The sequence below is a fragment of the Populus alba genome, chromosome 2 (assembly GCF_005239225.2).
Source record: "Populus alba chromosome 2, ASM523922v2, whole genome shotgun sequence".
NCBI classification, from domain to species: domain Eukaryota; kingdom Viridiplantae; phylum Streptophyta; class Magnoliopsida; order Malpighiales; family Salicaceae; genus Populus; species Populus alba.
The window spans coordinates 2,111,314-2,130,353 of NC_133285.1; the positions used below are offsets into that span (position 1 = coordinate 2,111,314).

The 19,040-nt window shown below is 34.4% G+C and overlaps 4 protein-coding genes across 7 annotated transcripts; 2 read left to right on the forward strand and 2 right to left on the reverse strand.

Moving 5' to 3' along the window:
• On the forward strand, positions 1–3,045 carry LOC118052762 (protein WALLS ARE THIN 1). Its single transcript, XM_035063802.2, has 6 exons — positions 1–307; positions 408–470; positions 580–696; positions 800–1,205; positions 2,032–2,183; positions 2,514–3,045. Exons 1-6 carry the CDS (start codon positions 84–86, stop codon positions 2,704–2,706), a joined length of 1,155 nt encoding a protein of 384 aa, XP_034919693.1. The 5' UTR covers positions 1–83; the 3' UTR covers positions 2,707–3,045.
• A 121-nt stretch (positions 3,046–3,166) lies between these two features.
• LOC118052763 (protein NRT1/ PTR FAMILY 8.1) lies at positions 3,167–7,821 on the reverse strand. Of its 2 annotated transcripts, none has more exons than XM_035063803.2 (6): positions 7,693–7,761; positions 7,480–7,591; positions 7,110–7,327; positions 5,887–6,446; positions 4,633–5,504; positions 3,167–3,566 (listed from the first exon to the last, which is right to left on the reverse strand). In XM_035063803.2, the coding sequence occupies exons 1-6, from the start codon at positions 7,744–7,746 to the stop codon at positions 3,550–3,552; spliced, it is 1,833 nt and encodes a 610-aa protein (XP_034919694.2). In that variant the 5' UTR covers positions 7,747–7,761; the 3' UTR covers positions 3,167–3,549. The 2 variants fall into 2 exon arrangements, with proteins under 2 accessions (XP_034919694.2, XP_034919695.2); XM_035063804.2 differs by having other exon boundaries at positions 3,168–3,566; positions 7,480–7,588; positions 7,693–7,821.
• Positions 7,822–11,793: 3,972 nt separating this feature from the next.
• LOC118052764 (purple acid phosphatase 2) lies at positions 11,794–15,015 on the forward strand. 3 transcript variants are annotated; one of them, XM_035063805.2, is made up of 8 exons: positions 11,798–12,220; positions 12,306–12,506; positions 12,589–12,700; positions 12,821–13,050; positions 13,190–13,328; positions 13,466–13,686; positions 14,377–14,498; positions 14,621–15,015. In XM_035063805.2, the coding sequence occupies exons 1-8, from the start codon at positions 11,978–11,980 to the stop codon at positions 14,817–14,819; spliced, it is 1,467 nt and encodes a 488-aa protein (XP_034919696.1). In that variant the 5' UTR covers positions 11,798–11,977; the 3' UTR covers positions 14,820–15,015. The 3 variants fall into 3 exon arrangements, with proteins under 3 accessions (XP_073263438.1, XP_034919697.1, XP_034919696.1); XM_073407337.1 differs by lacking the exon at positions 14,621–15,015 and having other exon boundaries at positions 11,794–12,220; positions 13,930–14,498; XM_035063806.2 differs by lacking the exon at positions 14,377–14,498 and having other exon boundaries at positions 11,795–12,220; positions 14,621–14,802.
• Positions 15,016–17,115: 2,100 nt separating this feature from the next.
• Positions 17,116–18,548, reverse strand: LOC118052765 (dehydration-responsive element-binding protein 2D). Its single transcript, XM_035063807.2, has one exon. The coding sequence runs from the start codon at positions 18,020–18,022 to the stop codon at positions 17,312–17,314; it is 711 nt and encodes a 236-aa protein (XP_034919698.1). The 5' UTR covers positions 18,023–18,548; the 3' UTR covers positions 17,116–17,311.
• Between the last annotated feature and the right edge of the window lie 492 nt (positions 18,549–19,040).

Here is a 19,040-nt window from a genome sequence, read left to right on the forward strand (position 1 = left end):
ATCCTTTTCTCTCCACAGCTTCCCTTCACGTCTTTCTTCAACCCATCCCTTTATTGCTAGTTTTTTTCAAGTCTTGGTTTACAATGGCTGATGTTGGTGGTTCAGCCTCTTCGAGCAGAATGCGGTGTTCTGTTCCTGAAAGATTCCAACTGCACCTGGCCATGTTGGCCTTGCAGTTTGGTTATGCTGGTTTCCATGTGGTCTCCAGGGCTGCCCTAAATATGGGAGTTAGCAAGCTTGTTTTCCCAGTTTATAGGAACACCATCGCTTTGCTTCTGCTCCTTCCCTTTGCATATTTTCTAGAAAAGTACAGCACTGATATCCATTAATCTAACTATTTTCTCACATCAGTCATCCGTTATGTATGCGTTTTAGGAATATAATTTTCTTCTTTTTTCCTTACTCAGGAAGGAGAGGCCAGCACTTACCCTCAACTTTGTCCTCCAGTTCTTCCTCCTTGCCCTTGTCGGGTATGACTCAATATATAACTCAAAATTGAAAAAAAGGAAGAAAATCAAGATTCCAAAAAAGAACTATATATAACTCATTTTGGTCTTTTGTTTCCTGTGTGATGAGCAGAATAACAGCAAACCAAGGATTCTACTTGCTGGGCCTGGAAAACACATCTCCAACTTTCGCATCAGCAATCCAAAACTCTGTCCCTGCCATCACCTTTCTCATGGCAGCTCTACTGCGGCAAGCCCCCTTTCCTTACCTCTCCTCTCTCTCTTAGTCTCACATCGAATCAAACTTTTAATTTAGTACACACACAAATGTGTTATTTTCTTTTATTTTGCAGGATAGAGAAAGTTAGAATAAACAGAAGAGATGGAATAGCAAAAGTACTAGGAACCATCTGCTGTGTAGCAGGGGCCTCAGTGATCACTCTATATAATGGTCCGGTCATATACAGCCCAGCCCCGCATCTAAACAGACCCGCACCTATGTTTGTTTCACTTGGAGATGCCAGGGGCAAGAACTGGACCCTTGGTTGCATCTACCTCATCGGCCATTGCCTGTCCTGGTCTGGTTGGCTTGTGTTGCAGGCACCAGTTCTGAAGAAGTACCCTGCTAGGCTCTCGGTCACCTCTTACACTTGTTTCTTTGGGCTTATTCAGTTCTTGATTATTGCTGCCTTCATGGAGAGAGACCCACAGGCTTGGATTTTCCACTCTGGTGGAGAACTCTTCACTATCCTCTATGCAGTTAGTATCTATCTCACCCGTATCCCTCTTTGAGATAATTCAGTCTCCTGCTCTGATAAGCTAATTAATTTCCTAAACCGAACATTATGGTAGACACAGCATGAGATTAGTCAGTTTAATTAACTTGAACTTACTTAGGTATTCCTGCTTTTTCCTGTTTGGGAACATTAATCATGACAACCGAGAGCAAGTCAGATAAATCAAATCAAGGGTCTTAATATTTATTCACTAGTCACCTTTTTTTTTAATAACTAAATACAGTTTTTATTATTTTTTAATATGAAATCCTTTCTAACATAAATATTTATTTATTTTTATTGATTTAAAGTTTCCATGGTTATTGTTTTTGCTGCTTCTTTTTTTTTTTTTAATTATGGAAAAATAGCTTGTTGAATTTTAGTGCCTGTATGATTGCGTGAAAATAGATTAACATGTTAAAACTACAAAATGACACTAAATAAAGCATTAATTTAATATATTTTCAAGTAATATATATTTTTAAAAAATATTAAGAAAAAATAAAAAAAACTACCACTCCAGTCCAGGGTGTGCTTTAAAATCCTGTCAAGTCTTAGATCAGAGATAAAAGGGTAGCTTTGTTGTGGTCTGTGTACAAGTGCGAGCCCCAGTTGCTGATCAGTCATATGCACCTTTATCTTTATTGATACACTATATTTTTTTTAGTTTTCTCCATATACATTGTAAGCTTCTCTCTAGTTGTTATATGATATGATCCAAAAGTGGCTATGCGCGCAATAATGTAGAGTGGTGGGTGTTTTGAAAATGAAGTGAGCAAGAAACTTCTTTTTTTGTTGGAAAATTGCAGGGAGTGGTGGCATCAGGGATTGCCTTCGCTGTACAGATATGGTGCATTGACAGAGGTGGCCCTGTCTTTGTGGCTGTTTATCAACCTGTTCAAACTCTTGTTGTCGCTATTATGGCCTCCATTGCTTTAGGGGAAGAATTCTATTTAGGAGGGTAGGTCCCTTGTTCATTTATTTATTATTTTTTAATCATCAATTCTATTGGCTCCACGTCTATCCCCAGCCACAAGGATTAGTTTTTGGGATTTTTAGCTGATCTTTGACAAACTTAAATGACCAAAATATCCTTTCCATTTAGTGGTATTTCTTCTGTTTATCCCTTCTCAAGGGACAAGGTCACAAGGGTCTGTGGTAGAGCTAGGTCAGACAACTGCTTAGGGCACAGGAGAAGGAACAGTATTGATCACACAGGAGTGTGTGTAGATTTTTTATTTTTTTTTCCTGATGGGATATGCTTGTTTGTATGCTATGATTGTGTGTACAGGATCATTGGGGCAGTGTTGATCATTATAGGGCTGTACCTGGTCCTATGGGGCAAAAGTGAGGAAAAGAAGTTCTTGGCTTTGGAAAAGGCTGCCATTCAGTCCACTCCTGAGCATGGAATCAGCAGGGTTCAAACCCACATCAAGACCTCCCTCACTCAGCCACTTCTCCCCTCGTCAACGGAAAATGTTTGACTGGCAAAGCCTCTTAACTCTTAACCACACAGGTGGCCGGGAGCCAAGATCCCATGAAAAAGAAGAGAAAAAAAGGCAGTACTGCTCTATTAATTAAGATGGCTTGTGTGTGTATGAAGAAGTTCTTTTAATTTTTTTCCGTATGTTTCAGTCATTTCATGTTAGTAGGATCGAGGTTGAGAAAGGGGAGATTTTGAGGGGATGGACATTATGATTATCATCACTAATGTGCCCCTAAAGGCCTGAAATCCCCTGTGCTTTCTTTATATATATATATATATATATATGTTAAATTATGGTTTGTTTTACGAAATTATAAAGATATGCAGATTGCAAAAAGCTAATGCTCCAAGATCATCATGGATTCGACCCCCACTTTACTAATTTTGATACCCATTTTCATTTTACAAGCACGCTCGTCTTCATATTGCCGTCTTGACATTGCCCTTGTTGAAAATAATTTTGGTCGGAAAGTACTGATCATTTTATTTCATCATGATGATGTACAGTGATATATGCATGTAAAACATCGACCGCATTATTAAGATACGAGGCCGTTTAGCCTCTGGTGTCCACACAGGACAGAGAAGAATATATTTTTAATGTGTTCCACGAGGGGGTGCGAGAATTGACCTACAAGAAATGAGTGCGAGATTTGCATGCCAAGTCTTCACTTCGTTTTCCAGTACTTCAGATCACTGTTGATTTCGATCAATCTTTTTTGGAGTTGTGGCATGGTTAAGCTTTGTTTGGGACTTGAGCATTTCTCTTGGATATATTGATTTCGAATTTCAGTAATTACACTTGTATTTAGGCCAAGATTAGAAAGATCTTGTAGCATATTCATAAATCACCTGCACCTGGTTTAAAGTAAAAGAAATTAAAAAAAATAATCTGTCATTTAATAGTTTAAAATATTGAATTGATATAAGTTTTTAATATGATATTAGAATTTTAATGAGCAAACAATAAAAATATAGTTGATCTATATAGGACTCACAGCCCCAATAGTAAAATGAATCATTATTTTCGATGAATTAACGCAAGTTAATTTAGACTGTACGTACTAGCGATCTGTCGAAGAAGGTTTGGGGTAATATTTTATCATATGGGGAAGGCATAGAATATGATATAAGCTCCTGATCTCTCCTTGGTCGGGAGCTCCTCCATCAGGCAAAAGCAACTCCTGAGTTCGGAGACTATTTCTAGTCAACCTCCAGCTGGAAGTGCCTGTGCCTCAGTACTCCAATTTTACTACATGAACTTTTCTACAATCGGAGGCTAAAAGAAAGAAGCAAACTGACAAAATTCTAGGTTAGATTAAGGGAGGGTTGACGGATCCCAAGATCACATCATTAAAGATGATGATTAATAATTACCGTCCACAAAGAATTATCATGGAGCAATATTACTTTTCCAAAAGCAATTCTTTTAATTTACAACAGGATTCTTCATTTCCCTTTTAATCATGACGTGAATCGCATCCATCCTATCTTTAACAACTTTTCCCTTCTTCAAAAAAAAAAAAAAAAAAAAACATTTCGTGTCTAATCACTCTTCCTGCCAGAGATCATTAAAGAAAAATCTCAATCCCAAAAGTTGAACCCTTGTACATGTTCGACATTGCAGTATCCTTAGTGATTATATTTTAAAAAATATATTCATTGATGCTATTATGTTATTTCAACTTTTATATAATTAAAATTTAAAATATAATTAAATATAGAAATTAATGTAAAAAATAGAAGCTCTTTAACTACCAAAGTAATGTTTTCTATGTGGTTGAGAAAAAAAAAAAAAAAAAAAGACTGAATAGACGCGAATAAAACTAAAATTATAAAATCTTACATTCAAGCGAAACAAGTTAACAGTAGAAATATTGAAAGAAACCAAATCAAGCAAATGCAATTACTTATAAGGCCTCACCTCGGAATTCACCTCTACGCTCCTCTTTTTCCATAAATGCACCATCATCACCCATGTCAACGACACCCTCGTCTCTCACCGTCCCGACTGCACCACCTCTACTCTTATAAACAACAGTAATCCACAAATAAACTACGAAATTAACCGCATTAATCACAGTTAACACCCAGTACAAATAATCAAGCCTGCTTTTATTAAGATTGTTCCTTAACCACCCTTTGTCTTCTCCACCAGTGGCACTTTCGATGATCTTAACTATTGCAGTGCTCAACCAACTTCCAATCCCGATCTCACTAAGAAACACTGCACCACTAATACTTCTTGTCCCATCAGTTGCTTCGTCGTAGAAAAATTCTAGCTGTCCTACGTAGGTGAAAACTTCTGCACTGCCTATTAAAACGAACTGTGGAAACAACCAAAACACACTCATGCCTGAAGGGTTAGGACTGTCGCGTCTCTTTTTTTCTACCAATGCTGCAGCTATCAGTGCAAATATAGAAATAAATAAACCAACTCCTATGCGTTGCAATGATGTGATGCCGCGGGTGTGGCCGGTGCGTTTACGTAGGATAGGGACCATTACTTTTTCGTAGATGGGGACGAGGATGAGGGCATTGAGGGCACTGAAAACGGGGACAGAAGCTGCTGGAATTTTGAAGTCGGAGCTGAGTTTTCGGTCCATGATGTTGGCCTGGCTGATGAAGAAGGTCGAGAGCTGAGCAAAGGAGATGGAGAGTGCAATTGTGGATGCCCATACTGGGAGGATTCTGATAAAAGACTTGAATTCTTCTACTTGTGTTACCGTGCAAAGTCTCCAACGGTTCCCTGTGTCAGCCTCAGAATCTGTCACAACCGCTGCCTTGTCCAAGAAACTGCACCATAATATACAAGTCCCTTGAATTTTAGCAGGAAAAAAAAGTTCCGGACGAATGAACATCATGATCAATTAGCAATTATAGATCCATGAAAGATAATTAAAGATGACATTATCACGTTTTATTAAACATGTGAGATATCAAGTTTAAGTATGAGAACTTCAAATGAAAATCTGATCAACTCTTATCTTCTCAGATAATCTCAAGGGACTGAATTGGACTTCGTTGATGTTGAAGGTTGGCGTTTTAGCTCTAATTCAAAAACTAAAGCAAGATTATTGTAAAAATTAGCACCAGTGGACTTTAGACTGTGTACATAGACACGACCAATTGCATTTCAGGGAGGGGACAACAAGACAACGTTTTGTTAAAATTTTACCTGTACTGTAAGGTGTGAAACAGCTTTTGGGAGCCCTTGATATCAGATTCCTTGGTATTAACCTCGTAAAGCTCGGTTTGATGTGGAACCTGGACTCCATTGAAATGATTCCTTACAGAAGCCACCATGACCTGAACAAACCTGGTGAAAGGGCTCCCCATGGGCCTTTGGAAACGATAAAAAGGAATGCCAGCTGCTAAAATGATGGTAGAAATAACCATGGCCCCCGTGGGTAGCCCAAAACCTAAGGCCCATCCCTTATTTTCTCTTATGTATACCAAGACTGTTATACCCAAGATAGCACCCATGTTTATAGCAAAGAAGAACCAGTTGAAGAAAGCATATTTCTTTGGCACTTCTTCCACGTCAGCCTCGTCGAATTGATCAGCCCCAAAAGATGAGACACATGGCTTGATACCGCCGGTTCCCAGGGCAATAAGGGCCAGTGCACCGTAGAGGAACCCTGTCTGCCCGTCGGTTGCTTGTGGGCATAGCCTTACAATGCATTTTGGTGGACGTAAGCTGTCTATAGAAGCTGAGAGTATCAATAATACCATTCCCTGCGGTCCAGACCAAAAACACAATTCGGTCAAACTGCAAATTTAGACCAATCTCATTTCTCAAGCACTGCTCTGGATTTTTTAAAGCCCATAAATGCAAAACCGAAAATGAAAAAGAAAAGATCATCTCGAATCCAATTCAGATGATTTGCAGGTACAGAATACAGAGCCTTAATTGTGTAACATTAGAAGCCCAATTGAACATTAGGCTGAGCACTGGCTAAAATTATGGTATTTTAATAATTATTTTTTTTTATTTAGAAATATATTAAAATAATAATATTTATTTATTTTTTAAAATTTATTTTTAATATTAGCATATCAAAATAATCTAAAAACACTTAAAAAATTAATTTGAAAAAAAAAAAACTTCATATTTTTTTAAAAAAAAATACTTAAAAAAAAAAAACAGATTCTTAAAACTTGTTTGTATTTGCGGTAAAAATCATATTTTATAAAATTTTAATTATTTTGGCTTGAAATTAGTTTTTTTTTTAATTTTTTTATGTGTTAATATCAAAAATAAATTTTAAAAATAATAAAAAAATAATATTTTTATATATTTTCAAATAAAAAATATTTAAAAAAACAGCAACAAAGACTACCTTAGTCACAGGCCATGTGGAAAGTAAAATAATAAAAGGGGAAATCCTGATTTATTACTACTGTATAGATGCAAGAGAAAACAATGATGGTCCTGAATCGGCCGAGGTAAGCATCAGCACAAAACGCTCCAAAGAGAGTGAGGACATAGGCAGCTCCAATCCAGTCAGTCACATGAGCTGCAGCATTTGGAAGTGACTGATGCATTTCAAAGACCAAGTAAGCCACCATGTTCACAGCTATAGCAAAGAATGCTAGCCTCTCAGCAACTTCATTCACTACAAAAAGAAGAAAAAAGAAATCAGCCTCTGCTGGCCAAGAAGCCAAGTTGAAGGTTAAACAAAAATCATAAACATGAAACTAAACACATCAGACTCTATTGTTCCTGAAACCATTGACACAGTTGCAAGAAGCTGGTTTAACTAAGAACCTATAATAAAAGGAGCAGCTTTCCATCCTCCAGTAGTTCGCTTGTCTGCAGTTCTGCCTCGAATATCAACACAGCCATTGCCTACCAAACTCGTTGGCATGCTTTCTTCCTGCTAAAATCATCACCCAAAATCTTACGTTACTATAAAGAGAAGTAAGCAGGGTGTGTAATGTGAATCAAAAACATACTTGAAATTACGAGAAGAACCATTACCATAGTCGTCTGATGTTGGAGCTCTTGTGGGAATTTCTCTAGTGGTTGTTGCATAAAAGATTGATAGAGAAGTTCAATTCTCTGCCTTTTGAAAGATGGATCAAGATTCCAATCGCAGGACGACGTAGAATCTATTCTCTCTGCGACTAGCTTTAAAGTTAATTTATTGAGTAGGCCGTAGGGTATCTTACTGTGGAGTTCAGATAACAAGTGGCATTAAGCTGGGGACTTCTTGTCTTCATGAGAGCCAAGTCCGCTATTGGTCTCACATCCTTAATCACTTGTCTTGATGGAACAATTTAATGGTAATTTTTTAACCCTTTTCGGATTTGTGCTTGGAGGCCCTTTGCTGGCTTTGCAAATGCTTTGATACTCAATTTGGAAAAATGGCAGAGTAGACATGCGCTAAAATGTTGGAACTATTCAAAATGCCGCCCAAACTCTTACACTAAGGTGAAAAAAATGGTAGAAAACAATCTGCAATATTCTGGCTCTCTTGTGGAATCAATCTATAACACTTATTCTTAGCATAATCAGCCAAAATTGAACAGAAGAAAATATTGCCTGGATATGAAAAAACTAAATCAAATGAATGGGAGAACCATCTCTCAAAACCATAGCAAAGTGAAGTTTGTTTTTCAATGTTATAAATGTATTGGATTAGTAAGTAATGATGTTAAATTTACTATCACAAAGTATTCAAAACATAAAAAAATTATTTAATGAAATCCTAGAGGGCATATAATTTTAAATCTATAAATACGCAATAATAAAATTTATGTTAAACATGCTTTTAATATAAATATAATAAAAAAAATACTAGCATGCTAGCATCAATTCACACTTGCAATTGATACAAAATTAAAGTCTAAGTATGTGTATTAATAGTAAAAATAACTATATTTAAATTAAAATAAAAAAGGAACTTACCTATTAAAACACTTTAAAAGTAATAATTTTTTTTTTATTGTTGTCAAGAAAGAATCATTTGACTTTAAAGTTTTATTAATTTTTATTTGTATAATTAGGAATGTTTGTGATATATCTCATAAGATTCTAACAACACCATATTAGTTTAGATTGTAAACTAAAAATTATTTAACTCAAATCTTTTTTAATAAGATGAGTCTAAACTGTAGATATAAAAAAAAAAGTGAAGTATAAATAATAAAAAAAAAATAATATGTAAAGTGAGGAAAAGTGCATAAAAATATTAAAAAACATTGAAAATTCTTTCTTCACTCCTTTTTATAGTGGATTTTATAAGTTAAAAAATCAAAGAATTAATTCAGATAATAATCAAAATTAATCTCATATTATTAAAAACATAGTGTTAATATAACTGTTTAAATTTGTAATAAAAGCTTATAAAAAAGATTGTTAATATTCACAGGTTGGACCGGATAAATAATAAGTTGGAAAAAAATAATTCTTTATAAATCAAGTTTAAATTCATATTTCAGTCTATGATCTAAAATATTATTTTAATATAAACCCAAATTCAAATCTAAATTCATGCCTCAACCCAAGCGAATTTAAGCTCAAATCTTACTTATTTTATAAAAAGATTAATGCTTTTCGTATTATAAAGAAATTTTTATTTAGAAATCAAAATAACTTGGTGTTAAAAGGAATACAATCAACAACTTGGATGCAGGACTGGGAATATCGTAATAATTTAAAGGTAAATCAAAGATATGCTCTTTATTCTTTTATTCGATAACAGACCTCAATTTTATCAAATTTCATGCAAAAGACCTTGGAAGCTTCAGTTTGATTACAAATTGGTCGGGAAAACTTCCTTCTTCTTTTTTTTTTTATTGTTTAATCTTTTCTTTTCTCCATTTTTTTAATACTTTGATGGTCAACTAGAGGCATATAAAAGAGAACAAAATCCAATATGATGAATGGATGAGACTGCATTTTGTATATCGTATGTTGAGCACGAGTAAAAATGACACCACATTGTTGCTTTGCCCTGTTGCAAGGCATCATGCTGTCCCACAACCATCGGTCCAAACGTTGTTCGTTGTCTTCCAACAGAAGTTTTTTGACCTCAACACTTATCATCCAAGGCAAGATTTTTTAAGGGTCCATTGCAAGAAACTAAGGAGGAGAATTGTTCAGTCAATTCCTGTCCTAAGTTTAATAATTGTATAGGCATAAAAGCTCGAGACACATTAAATTAAACCAGCAAATACCATGTCCTCTCAGAAGAATAATTTTGATTTTGTCTACATCTATTTTTTTCAACCATCCAAAAACAGTTTAAACAATTTATTATTTTTTGTATTTTAAAAACATTTTTTTAAAAAATAATTTTTAAAATCCTTGATATTAAAATCCTTTCTGGAGACGAACTAGACCAATCTCATCTCTGTAATTAAGATCACTGTCAAAAGAAAAGAAATCCCTATGAATTCTGGGAGTGGTTTGTGATATTTTTTTATCAAAATAATTTTGTTGCAATTTTTTTTCTTAAATAAAATTCTTTAGTTTTTATCCGGTTAATTAACTAGGTTATTTGGGTTTAATTGGATTAATATTAAAATAAATTTAAATGGTAGATTCTTAAGTTAGGTTTGATAACTATTATTTGTATATAATAGTGGATTCATTTTTAAAGGGTTCTGAAAATATCTATGGCATTCATCTATTTATTGACTGATCGCTCCTTTCTTTTTCTCCATCTCATTTCTGTCAGGATTTGGCGAAGGCGACTAAAAGGGCTGGTGTCGTGTTTAGAAGACAAGACATGGCGCATAGACGACCTGTCCTCGCCGCAAGATCAACTGATCACGAGATAGACTACAGGTCGTTCTAAGGAAAAATTGCGTAGGTCAAATGATTGGCACGTGGCTTCTTTGACTGACCGTTCACTTGGCGTGTCCGCTGACAACCACTTTCTCATCTCCTTCATTCAATCTAACAACTCTTCTATCCTTTGGTTGGTTGGTACACTTGATAACGGGGCGCTGGTTGTTATCATACGGATGACGTACAAGTTGAGAAATTGTTTAAATTTAATAAAAATAAACTAGTATACTGTACACACACTAAGCTGCGGATTTCATAAAATAAAATTTAAATCTAAAATAAATATTCAGTCAATAAGGAATTTTTTATATTATTATTAGATTCAATCTTACGAGTTAATTTTAAATTTTTTAACTTAATTTTTTATTTAACTCAAGTTTTAAATTAAATTATTTAAAAATTACATCGACGTGATTTAGTTAAATTGACGATTCCAAAAACAATTTGAATAACAGTTAAAAATGTGATTAGGCTTTAAAAAATTAAAAATAATATTTTTTTTAATATTAAACAAATAATATATTGAATCAATCCAAACTTTGTTAGTTAACCTACCAAACCTCCAACCTTGATTATGGACTCTACTGAATTTAATAATTTTATTTTGATTTTTTTATAAGGTTATTTTAATTTTTAAATAAACATCTCGATGCTTAATTGGTGCTTGATTTTATGAATATTTATTTTCAAATTATTTAAATATTAAAAAAATTAAAAAAAAAAACAAAAAAAAAAAACTGATGAAAGAAAGGAAGAAGAAAGAGAGGCACCTGATTGCCCTGTTCATTTGAAGTGCAAGAAGGTGATTTAAGTCCAACTTATTTAATGTTTTTACTAGAAGTAATAACTAATGTTTGTGTATTTGAAAATTTATTGTATGGAAAGCATATTCAAGTTTTAATGATTTTAATTTATTTAATTGAACATGTAAGAAGAGAGGATTATCATTTATTATGTAACCTAAAATCTATCGAAAATCTTAGTTTATATATACTATATAATGAAAAGGACTGACTTCTATTATGTAATTCAAAACTCAATAATCTTTTTTTAGTTAACTAAAAAATATATAGATAATTATAAACATATGATAAAAATGGAAATTGTTTGCATTTCATGTAAAACAATGATAAAAGGTAGTTTCATCATCTTTACTATATTAATTAAAATAATCTTTTGTCGTGATAAATGTTAAATCTGATTTATGCTTATTTTTAACACTAAAAACTAATATATGGTCTTGTTAATAAATAAATAAATACATAGATAGATAAAGTCGAACGCTCTTCTTCACTTATCAGTCCAAAACGTTAAGCAATGTCTGAAGGGTAGTTTCAGGACATCAATAAAGGCGGGGGCCTTACTCCATGCTTAAATATCCGTACCAAAGTATGAATAATCCTCGCTCCATATACTAGAATCAGCAGAAAATAAAAAATTTAAAAAATAAAAATCCAGCTCGTCTGCCATGGTAGAGATGGTCTATGAGAATTTTATTAGAGTCCCTGAAAATTGGAAGCGGTCAGGTAGAGCAGAGACGGAAAGGAGATGGGATTCTCTTCTTTTTGTGGCGTGTTTGATATTGAGTTGTGCAGAGATTGTTAATGGAGGAATAACAAGTAGTTACGTAAGAGATGCTGACTTTTCTCTTGATATGCCATTAGACAGTGACGTGTTTAGAGTCCCTCCTGGTTATAACGCTCCTCAACAGGTGAGTATTGCTTCTCCAGATTCTGAATGTTTCTACATAATATACCATGGTGCTCTGTTTTTCATTTTTTATGTGATGATCGGAGGTTCATATAACACAAGGAGACCATGAAGGGAAGGGTGTGATTGTTTCCTGGGTTACACAAGACGAGCCTGGTTCAAAGACGGTGCTTTACTGGGCTGAAAATGGCGGGCTCAAAAAACTTGCAGAAGGTTCTATAGAGACGTATAAATACTACAATTACACTTCTGGTTATATTCACCACTGCACCATTGAGGATTTGGAGGTATGCAGCATGCTCAAGATTCTCACTCAAGAATATTCTTTGTGAACTTGTAATCTCTGATTAAGTTTTACTATGATTGCAGTTTGATACCAAATATTACTATGAGGTTGGAATTGGAAACACAACAAGACAGTTCTGGTTTCTTACTCCTCCTAAACCTGGTCCTGATGTTCCTTACACTTTTGGTCTCATAGGTATAGTTCAGATTTTTTTTTTTTCAATTTCAAGAAAACATAGTAATTTATTTATTCCTGTGTTAGTGTTTCTGTAAGATTGTATCTTCATCTCACTTAATCTAAAATAATTTTGAGCAGGGGATCTTGGTCAAACTAGTGATTCAAACAGGACACTTACCCACTATGAATTAAATCCGGCAAAGGGACAGACATTGTTGTTTGTCGGTGATCTGTCTTACGCAAATGATTATCCATTTCATGACAACAGAAGGTGGGATACATGGGGAAGGTTCGTGGAAAGAGTTGCTGCTTATCAACCTTGGATTTGGACCGCTGGGAATCATGAAATTGACTTTGCTCCTGAAATTGTATGCATCATGAGTATTCTTGGTTTGCTTTTAGCCTCTTGTTTTCCAATTTTTATTGAGAGATTGGTGCTTATATTTTGTGTTTCTCTGTGGTTTCAACCATGATTTTCTTGATCAATCCTTGGTAATTTCATTGCAGGGTGAAAGCAAACCATTTAAGCCTTATACCCACCGCTATCATGTCCCGTATATAGCATCAGGTAGCACATCTCCTCTGTGGTACTCCATCAAAAGAGCTTCAACATACATCATTGTCATGTCCTCCTACTCAGCTTATGGTAATTTTTCATTCTCGGTCCCTTTTTATACTCCGTTGAAGAGAGATTGAGCGTACATTGCTTGTATGTCTGCCAAAGACTTAAAACTGGTAAGAGTCTCTCAGTAGAGTGCTCTACTTAAACTTTATATTTTGCAGGAAAATACACTCCTCAATACAGATGGCTAAAAAACGAGCTGCCTAAAGTAAACAGGACTGAGACACCATGGCTTATTGTTCTTATGCATTCTCCAATGTATAACAGTTATGTAAATCATTACATGGAAGGGGAAACCATGAGAGTAATGTATGAGCCCTGGTTTGTGGAGAACAAAGTCGATATTGTCTTTGCCGGCCATGTTCATGCTTATGAGCGATCTGTAAGTGCACATTCTCCATATATGATATTTTCCCTTCAGAAAGCATTTCGATCATTTTGGACTGCAGTGACATCAGTGAATAATGCACGTGCCTCAACTTTTCAACTGATTTGCGTCATGTTATTTGATTTCTCTCAATCCATCTCCTATTCTTGATTTGGAATCATTTAAATAACGTGTACCAGTGGCTGAAATGAAAGATTTATGAAGATAAGTTTATAGTAGCTAGTCTCAGCTGTGCAGGTATCATCCCCTTTATTGCTTATGCTGTACTGGCAGACAGCATGGATCCTGCCATCAAGGAATCAACCACTCTCTTGTTTAGGCTCTTTCCGTGAAGAACTTGTTCTTCACACATTTTCCTAATTTTACTTTATAGAGAGTCTTCCTTTTGGATGATGCAGAACAAGCATAAATCTCAAAGTGAAGTTGCTTTGCCCTTTTCCTTCTGCTAGTTAAGATAAGTTTAGAATATTAGAAAAAGACACTGCCATGCACTCGTGACACGAAGCCATAAGACACAGATGCCAAATTATATTTAAAGATTTCAGGTGCTAACACTGCTATCAACGTGGGACCAAATACGAATGTTTATTGAGTAAATTGTTCTGTTCAGGAGAAGGAAAGCGTGAGGAATCACAAACTACATGTTTCTAGCATATAACAGCGTTGAATTGCTTTTCATTGCAGTATCGTATATCAAACATTGCATATAGAATCGTCGCTGGTCCGTGCACTCCCACAAGAGATGAATCTGCCCCCATTTACATAACCATTGGAGATGGAGGAAATCTAGAAGGATTAGCGACCAAGTACTTGCTGATTATTTTTATTTGTGTTTCACGAATAGTTTAGTTAGCAAGTACATGGTTGGAATAAAATGTCAATGGTTAATGGTTATCTTTCCTTTTTCTTTTTCTTTTTTTTTTTGCAGCATGACAGAGCCACAGCCAAGCTACACAGCTTTTCGTGAAGCTAGTTTCGGTCATGGTATTCTTGATATAAAGAACAGGACCCATGCATATTTCAGCTGGTATCGTAATCAAGATGGGTATCCTGTAGAGGCTGATTCTTTATGGCTGCAGAACAGATTTTGGAACCCCTTCAAAGCTTCATCCGTTGCAGCAATATGATGAGATCCTAAGCTTTGACAAGTTAATGGCTGAAACATTACCTAACACATCTAATAAACTTGGCTTGACTATTCTAGTTTCATTCACAATATTCGAGAAGCCTTCTCCATATAATTCAAAATCCTGTGTAATATGGACAACCTTGCAGATAATGTCTTGACGGTTTTGTAAGCATGTTTCCTTCAAAACGTAACAACTTTGTCACTCTAAAGATCTTAAGGCTTTTGTCTGTTCTAAACAATTGAAATCGAAGACCTGACCTGCAGAACTTCGATGAAAAGCATGAAATAGTTTGTGTAGGCTAAGCCAAAGTAAAATTCAAACCCAATCAGAGGTACACCAAAATCTTTCCAGCCGGATGTGAACTAGCATGTTTTATTTTCATCGGTCAACTCTCAGGTCAAAGGGTCAACATTGATCAATATTGTTCAAACCTGTTGTGGGTTGAAAATTGCTGTCGGAATCTGATTGTTACGTTAGCCTGCAGCACTTACAAAAGTGAACGGCGATGGAATATGGGAAGTTCAGGATTGCAAAAGCTGAAGCACATCAAGACAACCTAACCTCCAATTTGAACATATAGAAAAAAACTGGGACTGACATAAGGCTAATTTTATGCAGAATATTTGTGTTCTGAAAACTATAGTAATAAATCTTCATAATCCAAGTAATCAAATCAGCAAGAGTCGAATCCTTTCCTCCATGAACCCTCGTATTTCGTTCATCCAAATGCCATATACAGTAACGTTCCGGGAAATGACGAAAAACTTCTCTTCTGCATATTATTCTTCAGCCCAACTGAGTTCATCAAGACCCGGCTTCCAACTCTTCTGTGATTTCATACTGTTAGTATAATTATGATTATTCTTTAAATAATTTTTTGTGTTAAAATATATAATAATAATATATTAAAAAAAAAAAATTATTTTTGACATCAGCACATCAAAATTATTTAAAATACTAAAAATATATTAATTTGATATAAATAAAAAAATTAATTTTTTTTTCAATATTTTTAAAATATAAAAACAAACAATCCCTTAATTAAATATGGATATATGGCCAAACTTCCTTTGAGATATTGCAGTCAAAGAGAAAATGAACCATTTAGAAAATACTACTGCAAGTCTAAAAAACCGACAGATGTCCAGCTAACGAACTTTCCAAAATTCAAAAGTTAGTTGAAAAATATCTGGAAGTTTTTTTATTATTATTATTATTATTATAAGAAGAGAATCTGAAAGTTGGAGAAAGCCAAAAAACAAATCCAAGGAAAGCGGCCACAGGAATTAGTATAGAGGCAAAAAGAATTGTACGAAGCGGAGAAATTAAAAAAATAAATAAATAAATTGATGCAAAATCTTGGACAACCTGTGGGAATTTTTTTTAATGAAGTACGATGAAAATTATAAATTTTATTATAAAAATCAACTTCAATCCAGACCATGGGTCCTGCATACAATTTTATTAACATCAATTTTTTTCCCTCTACTGTGCTGTTGGTATTATTTATTTATTTTTGGTAGCTTGTATACTAGAGATCACTAAGTTACTCGAGAATTGAATTTCTATTATATAGATATTTTACCAATTATTTATTAAATAAAAAATTATATATTTATTTTATATTCATCAGATTTTAAATATTTATTTAGATATAATTAAAGGTATATTTAAAATATGCATATAAATATTAAATGATAAAATTATAAATGTTATGTGTGTGTGTAATATTTTGATACTATGTAAATATTTTGAATTAAATCTAAATTGAGTTTGGGTTAAACTTAACAAATATTTATACTTTATTTATTATCTATTATTAAAATAGTTATTAAAAAAATCCTTTATTAATATATATATATATATATTCAAATTTAAATTTCCATCCTATTACTAAAGTAGTATAAACCACCAAAATAATTGAGTTTTGAGTTAAATTTAACAGATATTTATATCTTATTCATTTTATATTAATAAAAAAAATTATTAAAAAATTACTTATGCAAATAAATATATATATAAGATTGAAACTACACCTGGAGTTTAAAACCTTATTCATTATTTATTATAAAATAAAAATTTTAAAAAATACATATTTATTTAGATAAATATTTATCATTTTGAAGTAAAATTATCATCAGGAAGCCAATGACTAAGATTGAATTTGAATTAAGTTTAACAAATAGTTATACCTTATTTATTAATTCATTAATAATTTAAAAAAATTATTCATTATCCATTAATAAAATAATTATTAAAAAAAACTTATTTATTCATATAAATATGTATCAGATTCAAGTTAAATTACCATGCAGTGTAAAACAAAGCACCTGACCGTCACAAAGATAACATACATATGTACACGAGCCAAAAACCCATGTGGCTTCAGTGCTCTATAACTAGACTATATACTAAACATGTATGCAAGGATTCTGTTTTTTCTGTCTCTAGCCTCCTTTGACCCAGAAGAACATTAATTGTGGTTCAATTTACATGCACCACGGAGTCTGCAATGTGTCCCAACCAGATCCTTCCGTGAGATTGCTAGCAAAAATTCCGGGATCGTCCATCACTGGAAAATTTATCGACAATGCCGCCTCTGCCCAAATTGAATCATTGAAAGTCATGTTCACGTTGAGATTCGCCGAAAATTCTTTGATTACGTCTCCACTTCGCCCAAAATTTGCGTCATTTTCTACCTCCATTCCATTCGAATCAACGCTTTCATTAGAGAAAGACATGATTGGCTTCGCCTCATTTGACTCCATATTTGGGATATTTGATGAACATGTAGATGTAGGACTAGAATTTTGAAAGAGATGAGAGGGTTGGTTTGTCATTTGGATCACCTGAGAATTGGCAGGAGAGGCTGGAAACTGGCTACTATTAACTTGTAACTCAGGTAAGTTGAGCATTGCCTCAGGGCCATATAGTTTACGAGCAGCAGCATCGTAAGCCATGGCAGCTTCATGGGAGGTGTCATAGGTGCCAAGCCAGAGACGAGCACCACGGTTGGGCTCCCGAATTTCGGCCACCCATTTGCCCCAAGTTCTCTGGCGTACACCCTTGTAAGTGCAGAGAGCGTTCTCTGGTCCTCCTTTGCCTCTCAAGCACCCTTTCCTAGAACTAGCCTGCGCAGGCTTCTTGAACTGTTTTTTCTCTCCAAAACCACTCATGATTGATTTTGACATTCCTCCCATAAAGAACACAAGAAAATAAGCGAAAAAGTAACGCTGTTGATAAGCACATTGTGCAGCAGAGGGACTATTTATATGGCAGTATGCGAGGATAAGCGCTTGAATGCAGTCAAGAGGCAATTAAGGATATCGAAACGTGTCTCCGAATGGGCTTGTACAATCGTGTCCAGTACTGCTAAGCTCAAGCTTTTCTTACATGGAAAACACTTGGCAAATAGTATTTGTCCGCACACAAGCTCAGGTGGCAAACATAGGAGAATTTTAGGGTCGCCTTTTATTGTTAATTTAGTTGCTACTGGGTGGGTGCGGTGTGAATGCTGCAAAGGGTTGGGGATAAGAACACATTGGAGTTCCCAAAACACCCACATCACAAACTTTTGCAACGGCTGTTTGGTACTTGGGACTTTCAACTCTTGCGAGGTGGCGGGGGCTTGGAATTCTGTTCTGTGGGAACGCAGCTGCCATATTCATGCACCAACATCACACATTTTGTTTTTGAAATGCGGAAATATTTTTGAAAAAATTTGATTTTTTTTATATATTTTTAGATTGTTTTAATATACTCATTTTAAAAATAAATAAATAATTTATTTTAAAACATTAAAAAAATATTTTAAAAAATAATAAGTATAACAATATCAAATGACTTCAATAAAAGGCCCACAAGCAGATTTTTTACATTGATGCCGTACACTGAATCTCGCCCTTTGGGTCGATCCATAGGATCAGATTCCAAGTAGGTTCGTGCACTGAAAAATAGTGCATTAATGCATACAGCTACTGACTGCTTATACATGGCATTCATATTCCAGCTTGGGTCATGCACTTTCAAATTTTTAGTGCATGAATCTGTTAGCCTTCTTGGCTGTTGATAAGATGGTGCGTGGGAGTTAAAAAAAACCGCAAGCTTTCTGACAGGAATAAAAACCACCCAGCACTTTGCAATCTACAGATATAACGAAGAGCTAGTTAAGTATTTGTTTTTGTAAAATAATTTTTAAATTGTTTTTTGGCCTAAGAA

Excerpts from the sequence above, each read along its gene's own strand:
- LOC118052762 (XM_035063802.2), top strand. The coding sequence starts at position 84 with ATGGCTGATGTTGGTGGTTCAGCCTCTTCGAGCAGAATGCGGTGTTCT. Across the intron at positions 471-579 it reads TTCCTCCTTGCCCTTGTCGG|AATAACAGCAAACCAAGGAT; the intron begins GTATGACTCAAT and ends TGTGATGAGCAG. Across the intron at positions 2,184-2,513 it reads GAAGAATTCTATTTAGGAGG|GATCATTGGGGCAGTGTTGA; the intron begins GTAGGTCCCTTG and ends TTGTGTGTACAG.
- LOC118052763 (XM_035063803.2), bottom strand. The coding sequence starts at position 7,746 with ATGCAACAACCACTAGAGAAATTCCCACAAGAGCTCCAACATCAGACG. Across the intron at positions 7,592-7,692 it reads TCCAACATCAGACGACTATG|CAGGAAGAAAGCATGCCAAC; the intron begins GTAATGGTTCTT and ends TGATGATTTTAG. Across the intron at positions 6,447-7,109 it reads TCTCTTGCATCTATACAGTA|GGAATGGTATTATTGATACT; the intron begins GTAATAAATCAG and ends TCTGGACCGCAG.
- LOC118052764 (XM_035063805.2), top strand. The coding sequence starts at position 11,978 with ATGGTAGAGATGGTCTATGAGAATTTTATTAGAGTCCCTGAAAATTGG. Across the intron at positions 12,507-12,588 it reads GCACCATTGAGGATTTGGAG|TTTGATACCAAATATTACTA; the intron begins GTATGCAGCATG and ends CTATGATTGCAG. Across the intron at positions 13,687-14,376 it reads TTCATGCTTATGAGCGATCT|TATCGTATATCAAACATTGC; the intron begins GTAAGTGCACAT and ends TTTTCATTGCAG.
- LOC118052765 (XM_035063807.2), bottom strand. The coding sequence starts at position 18,022 with ATGGGAGGAATGTCAAAATCAATCATGAGTGGTTTTGGAGAGAAAAAA.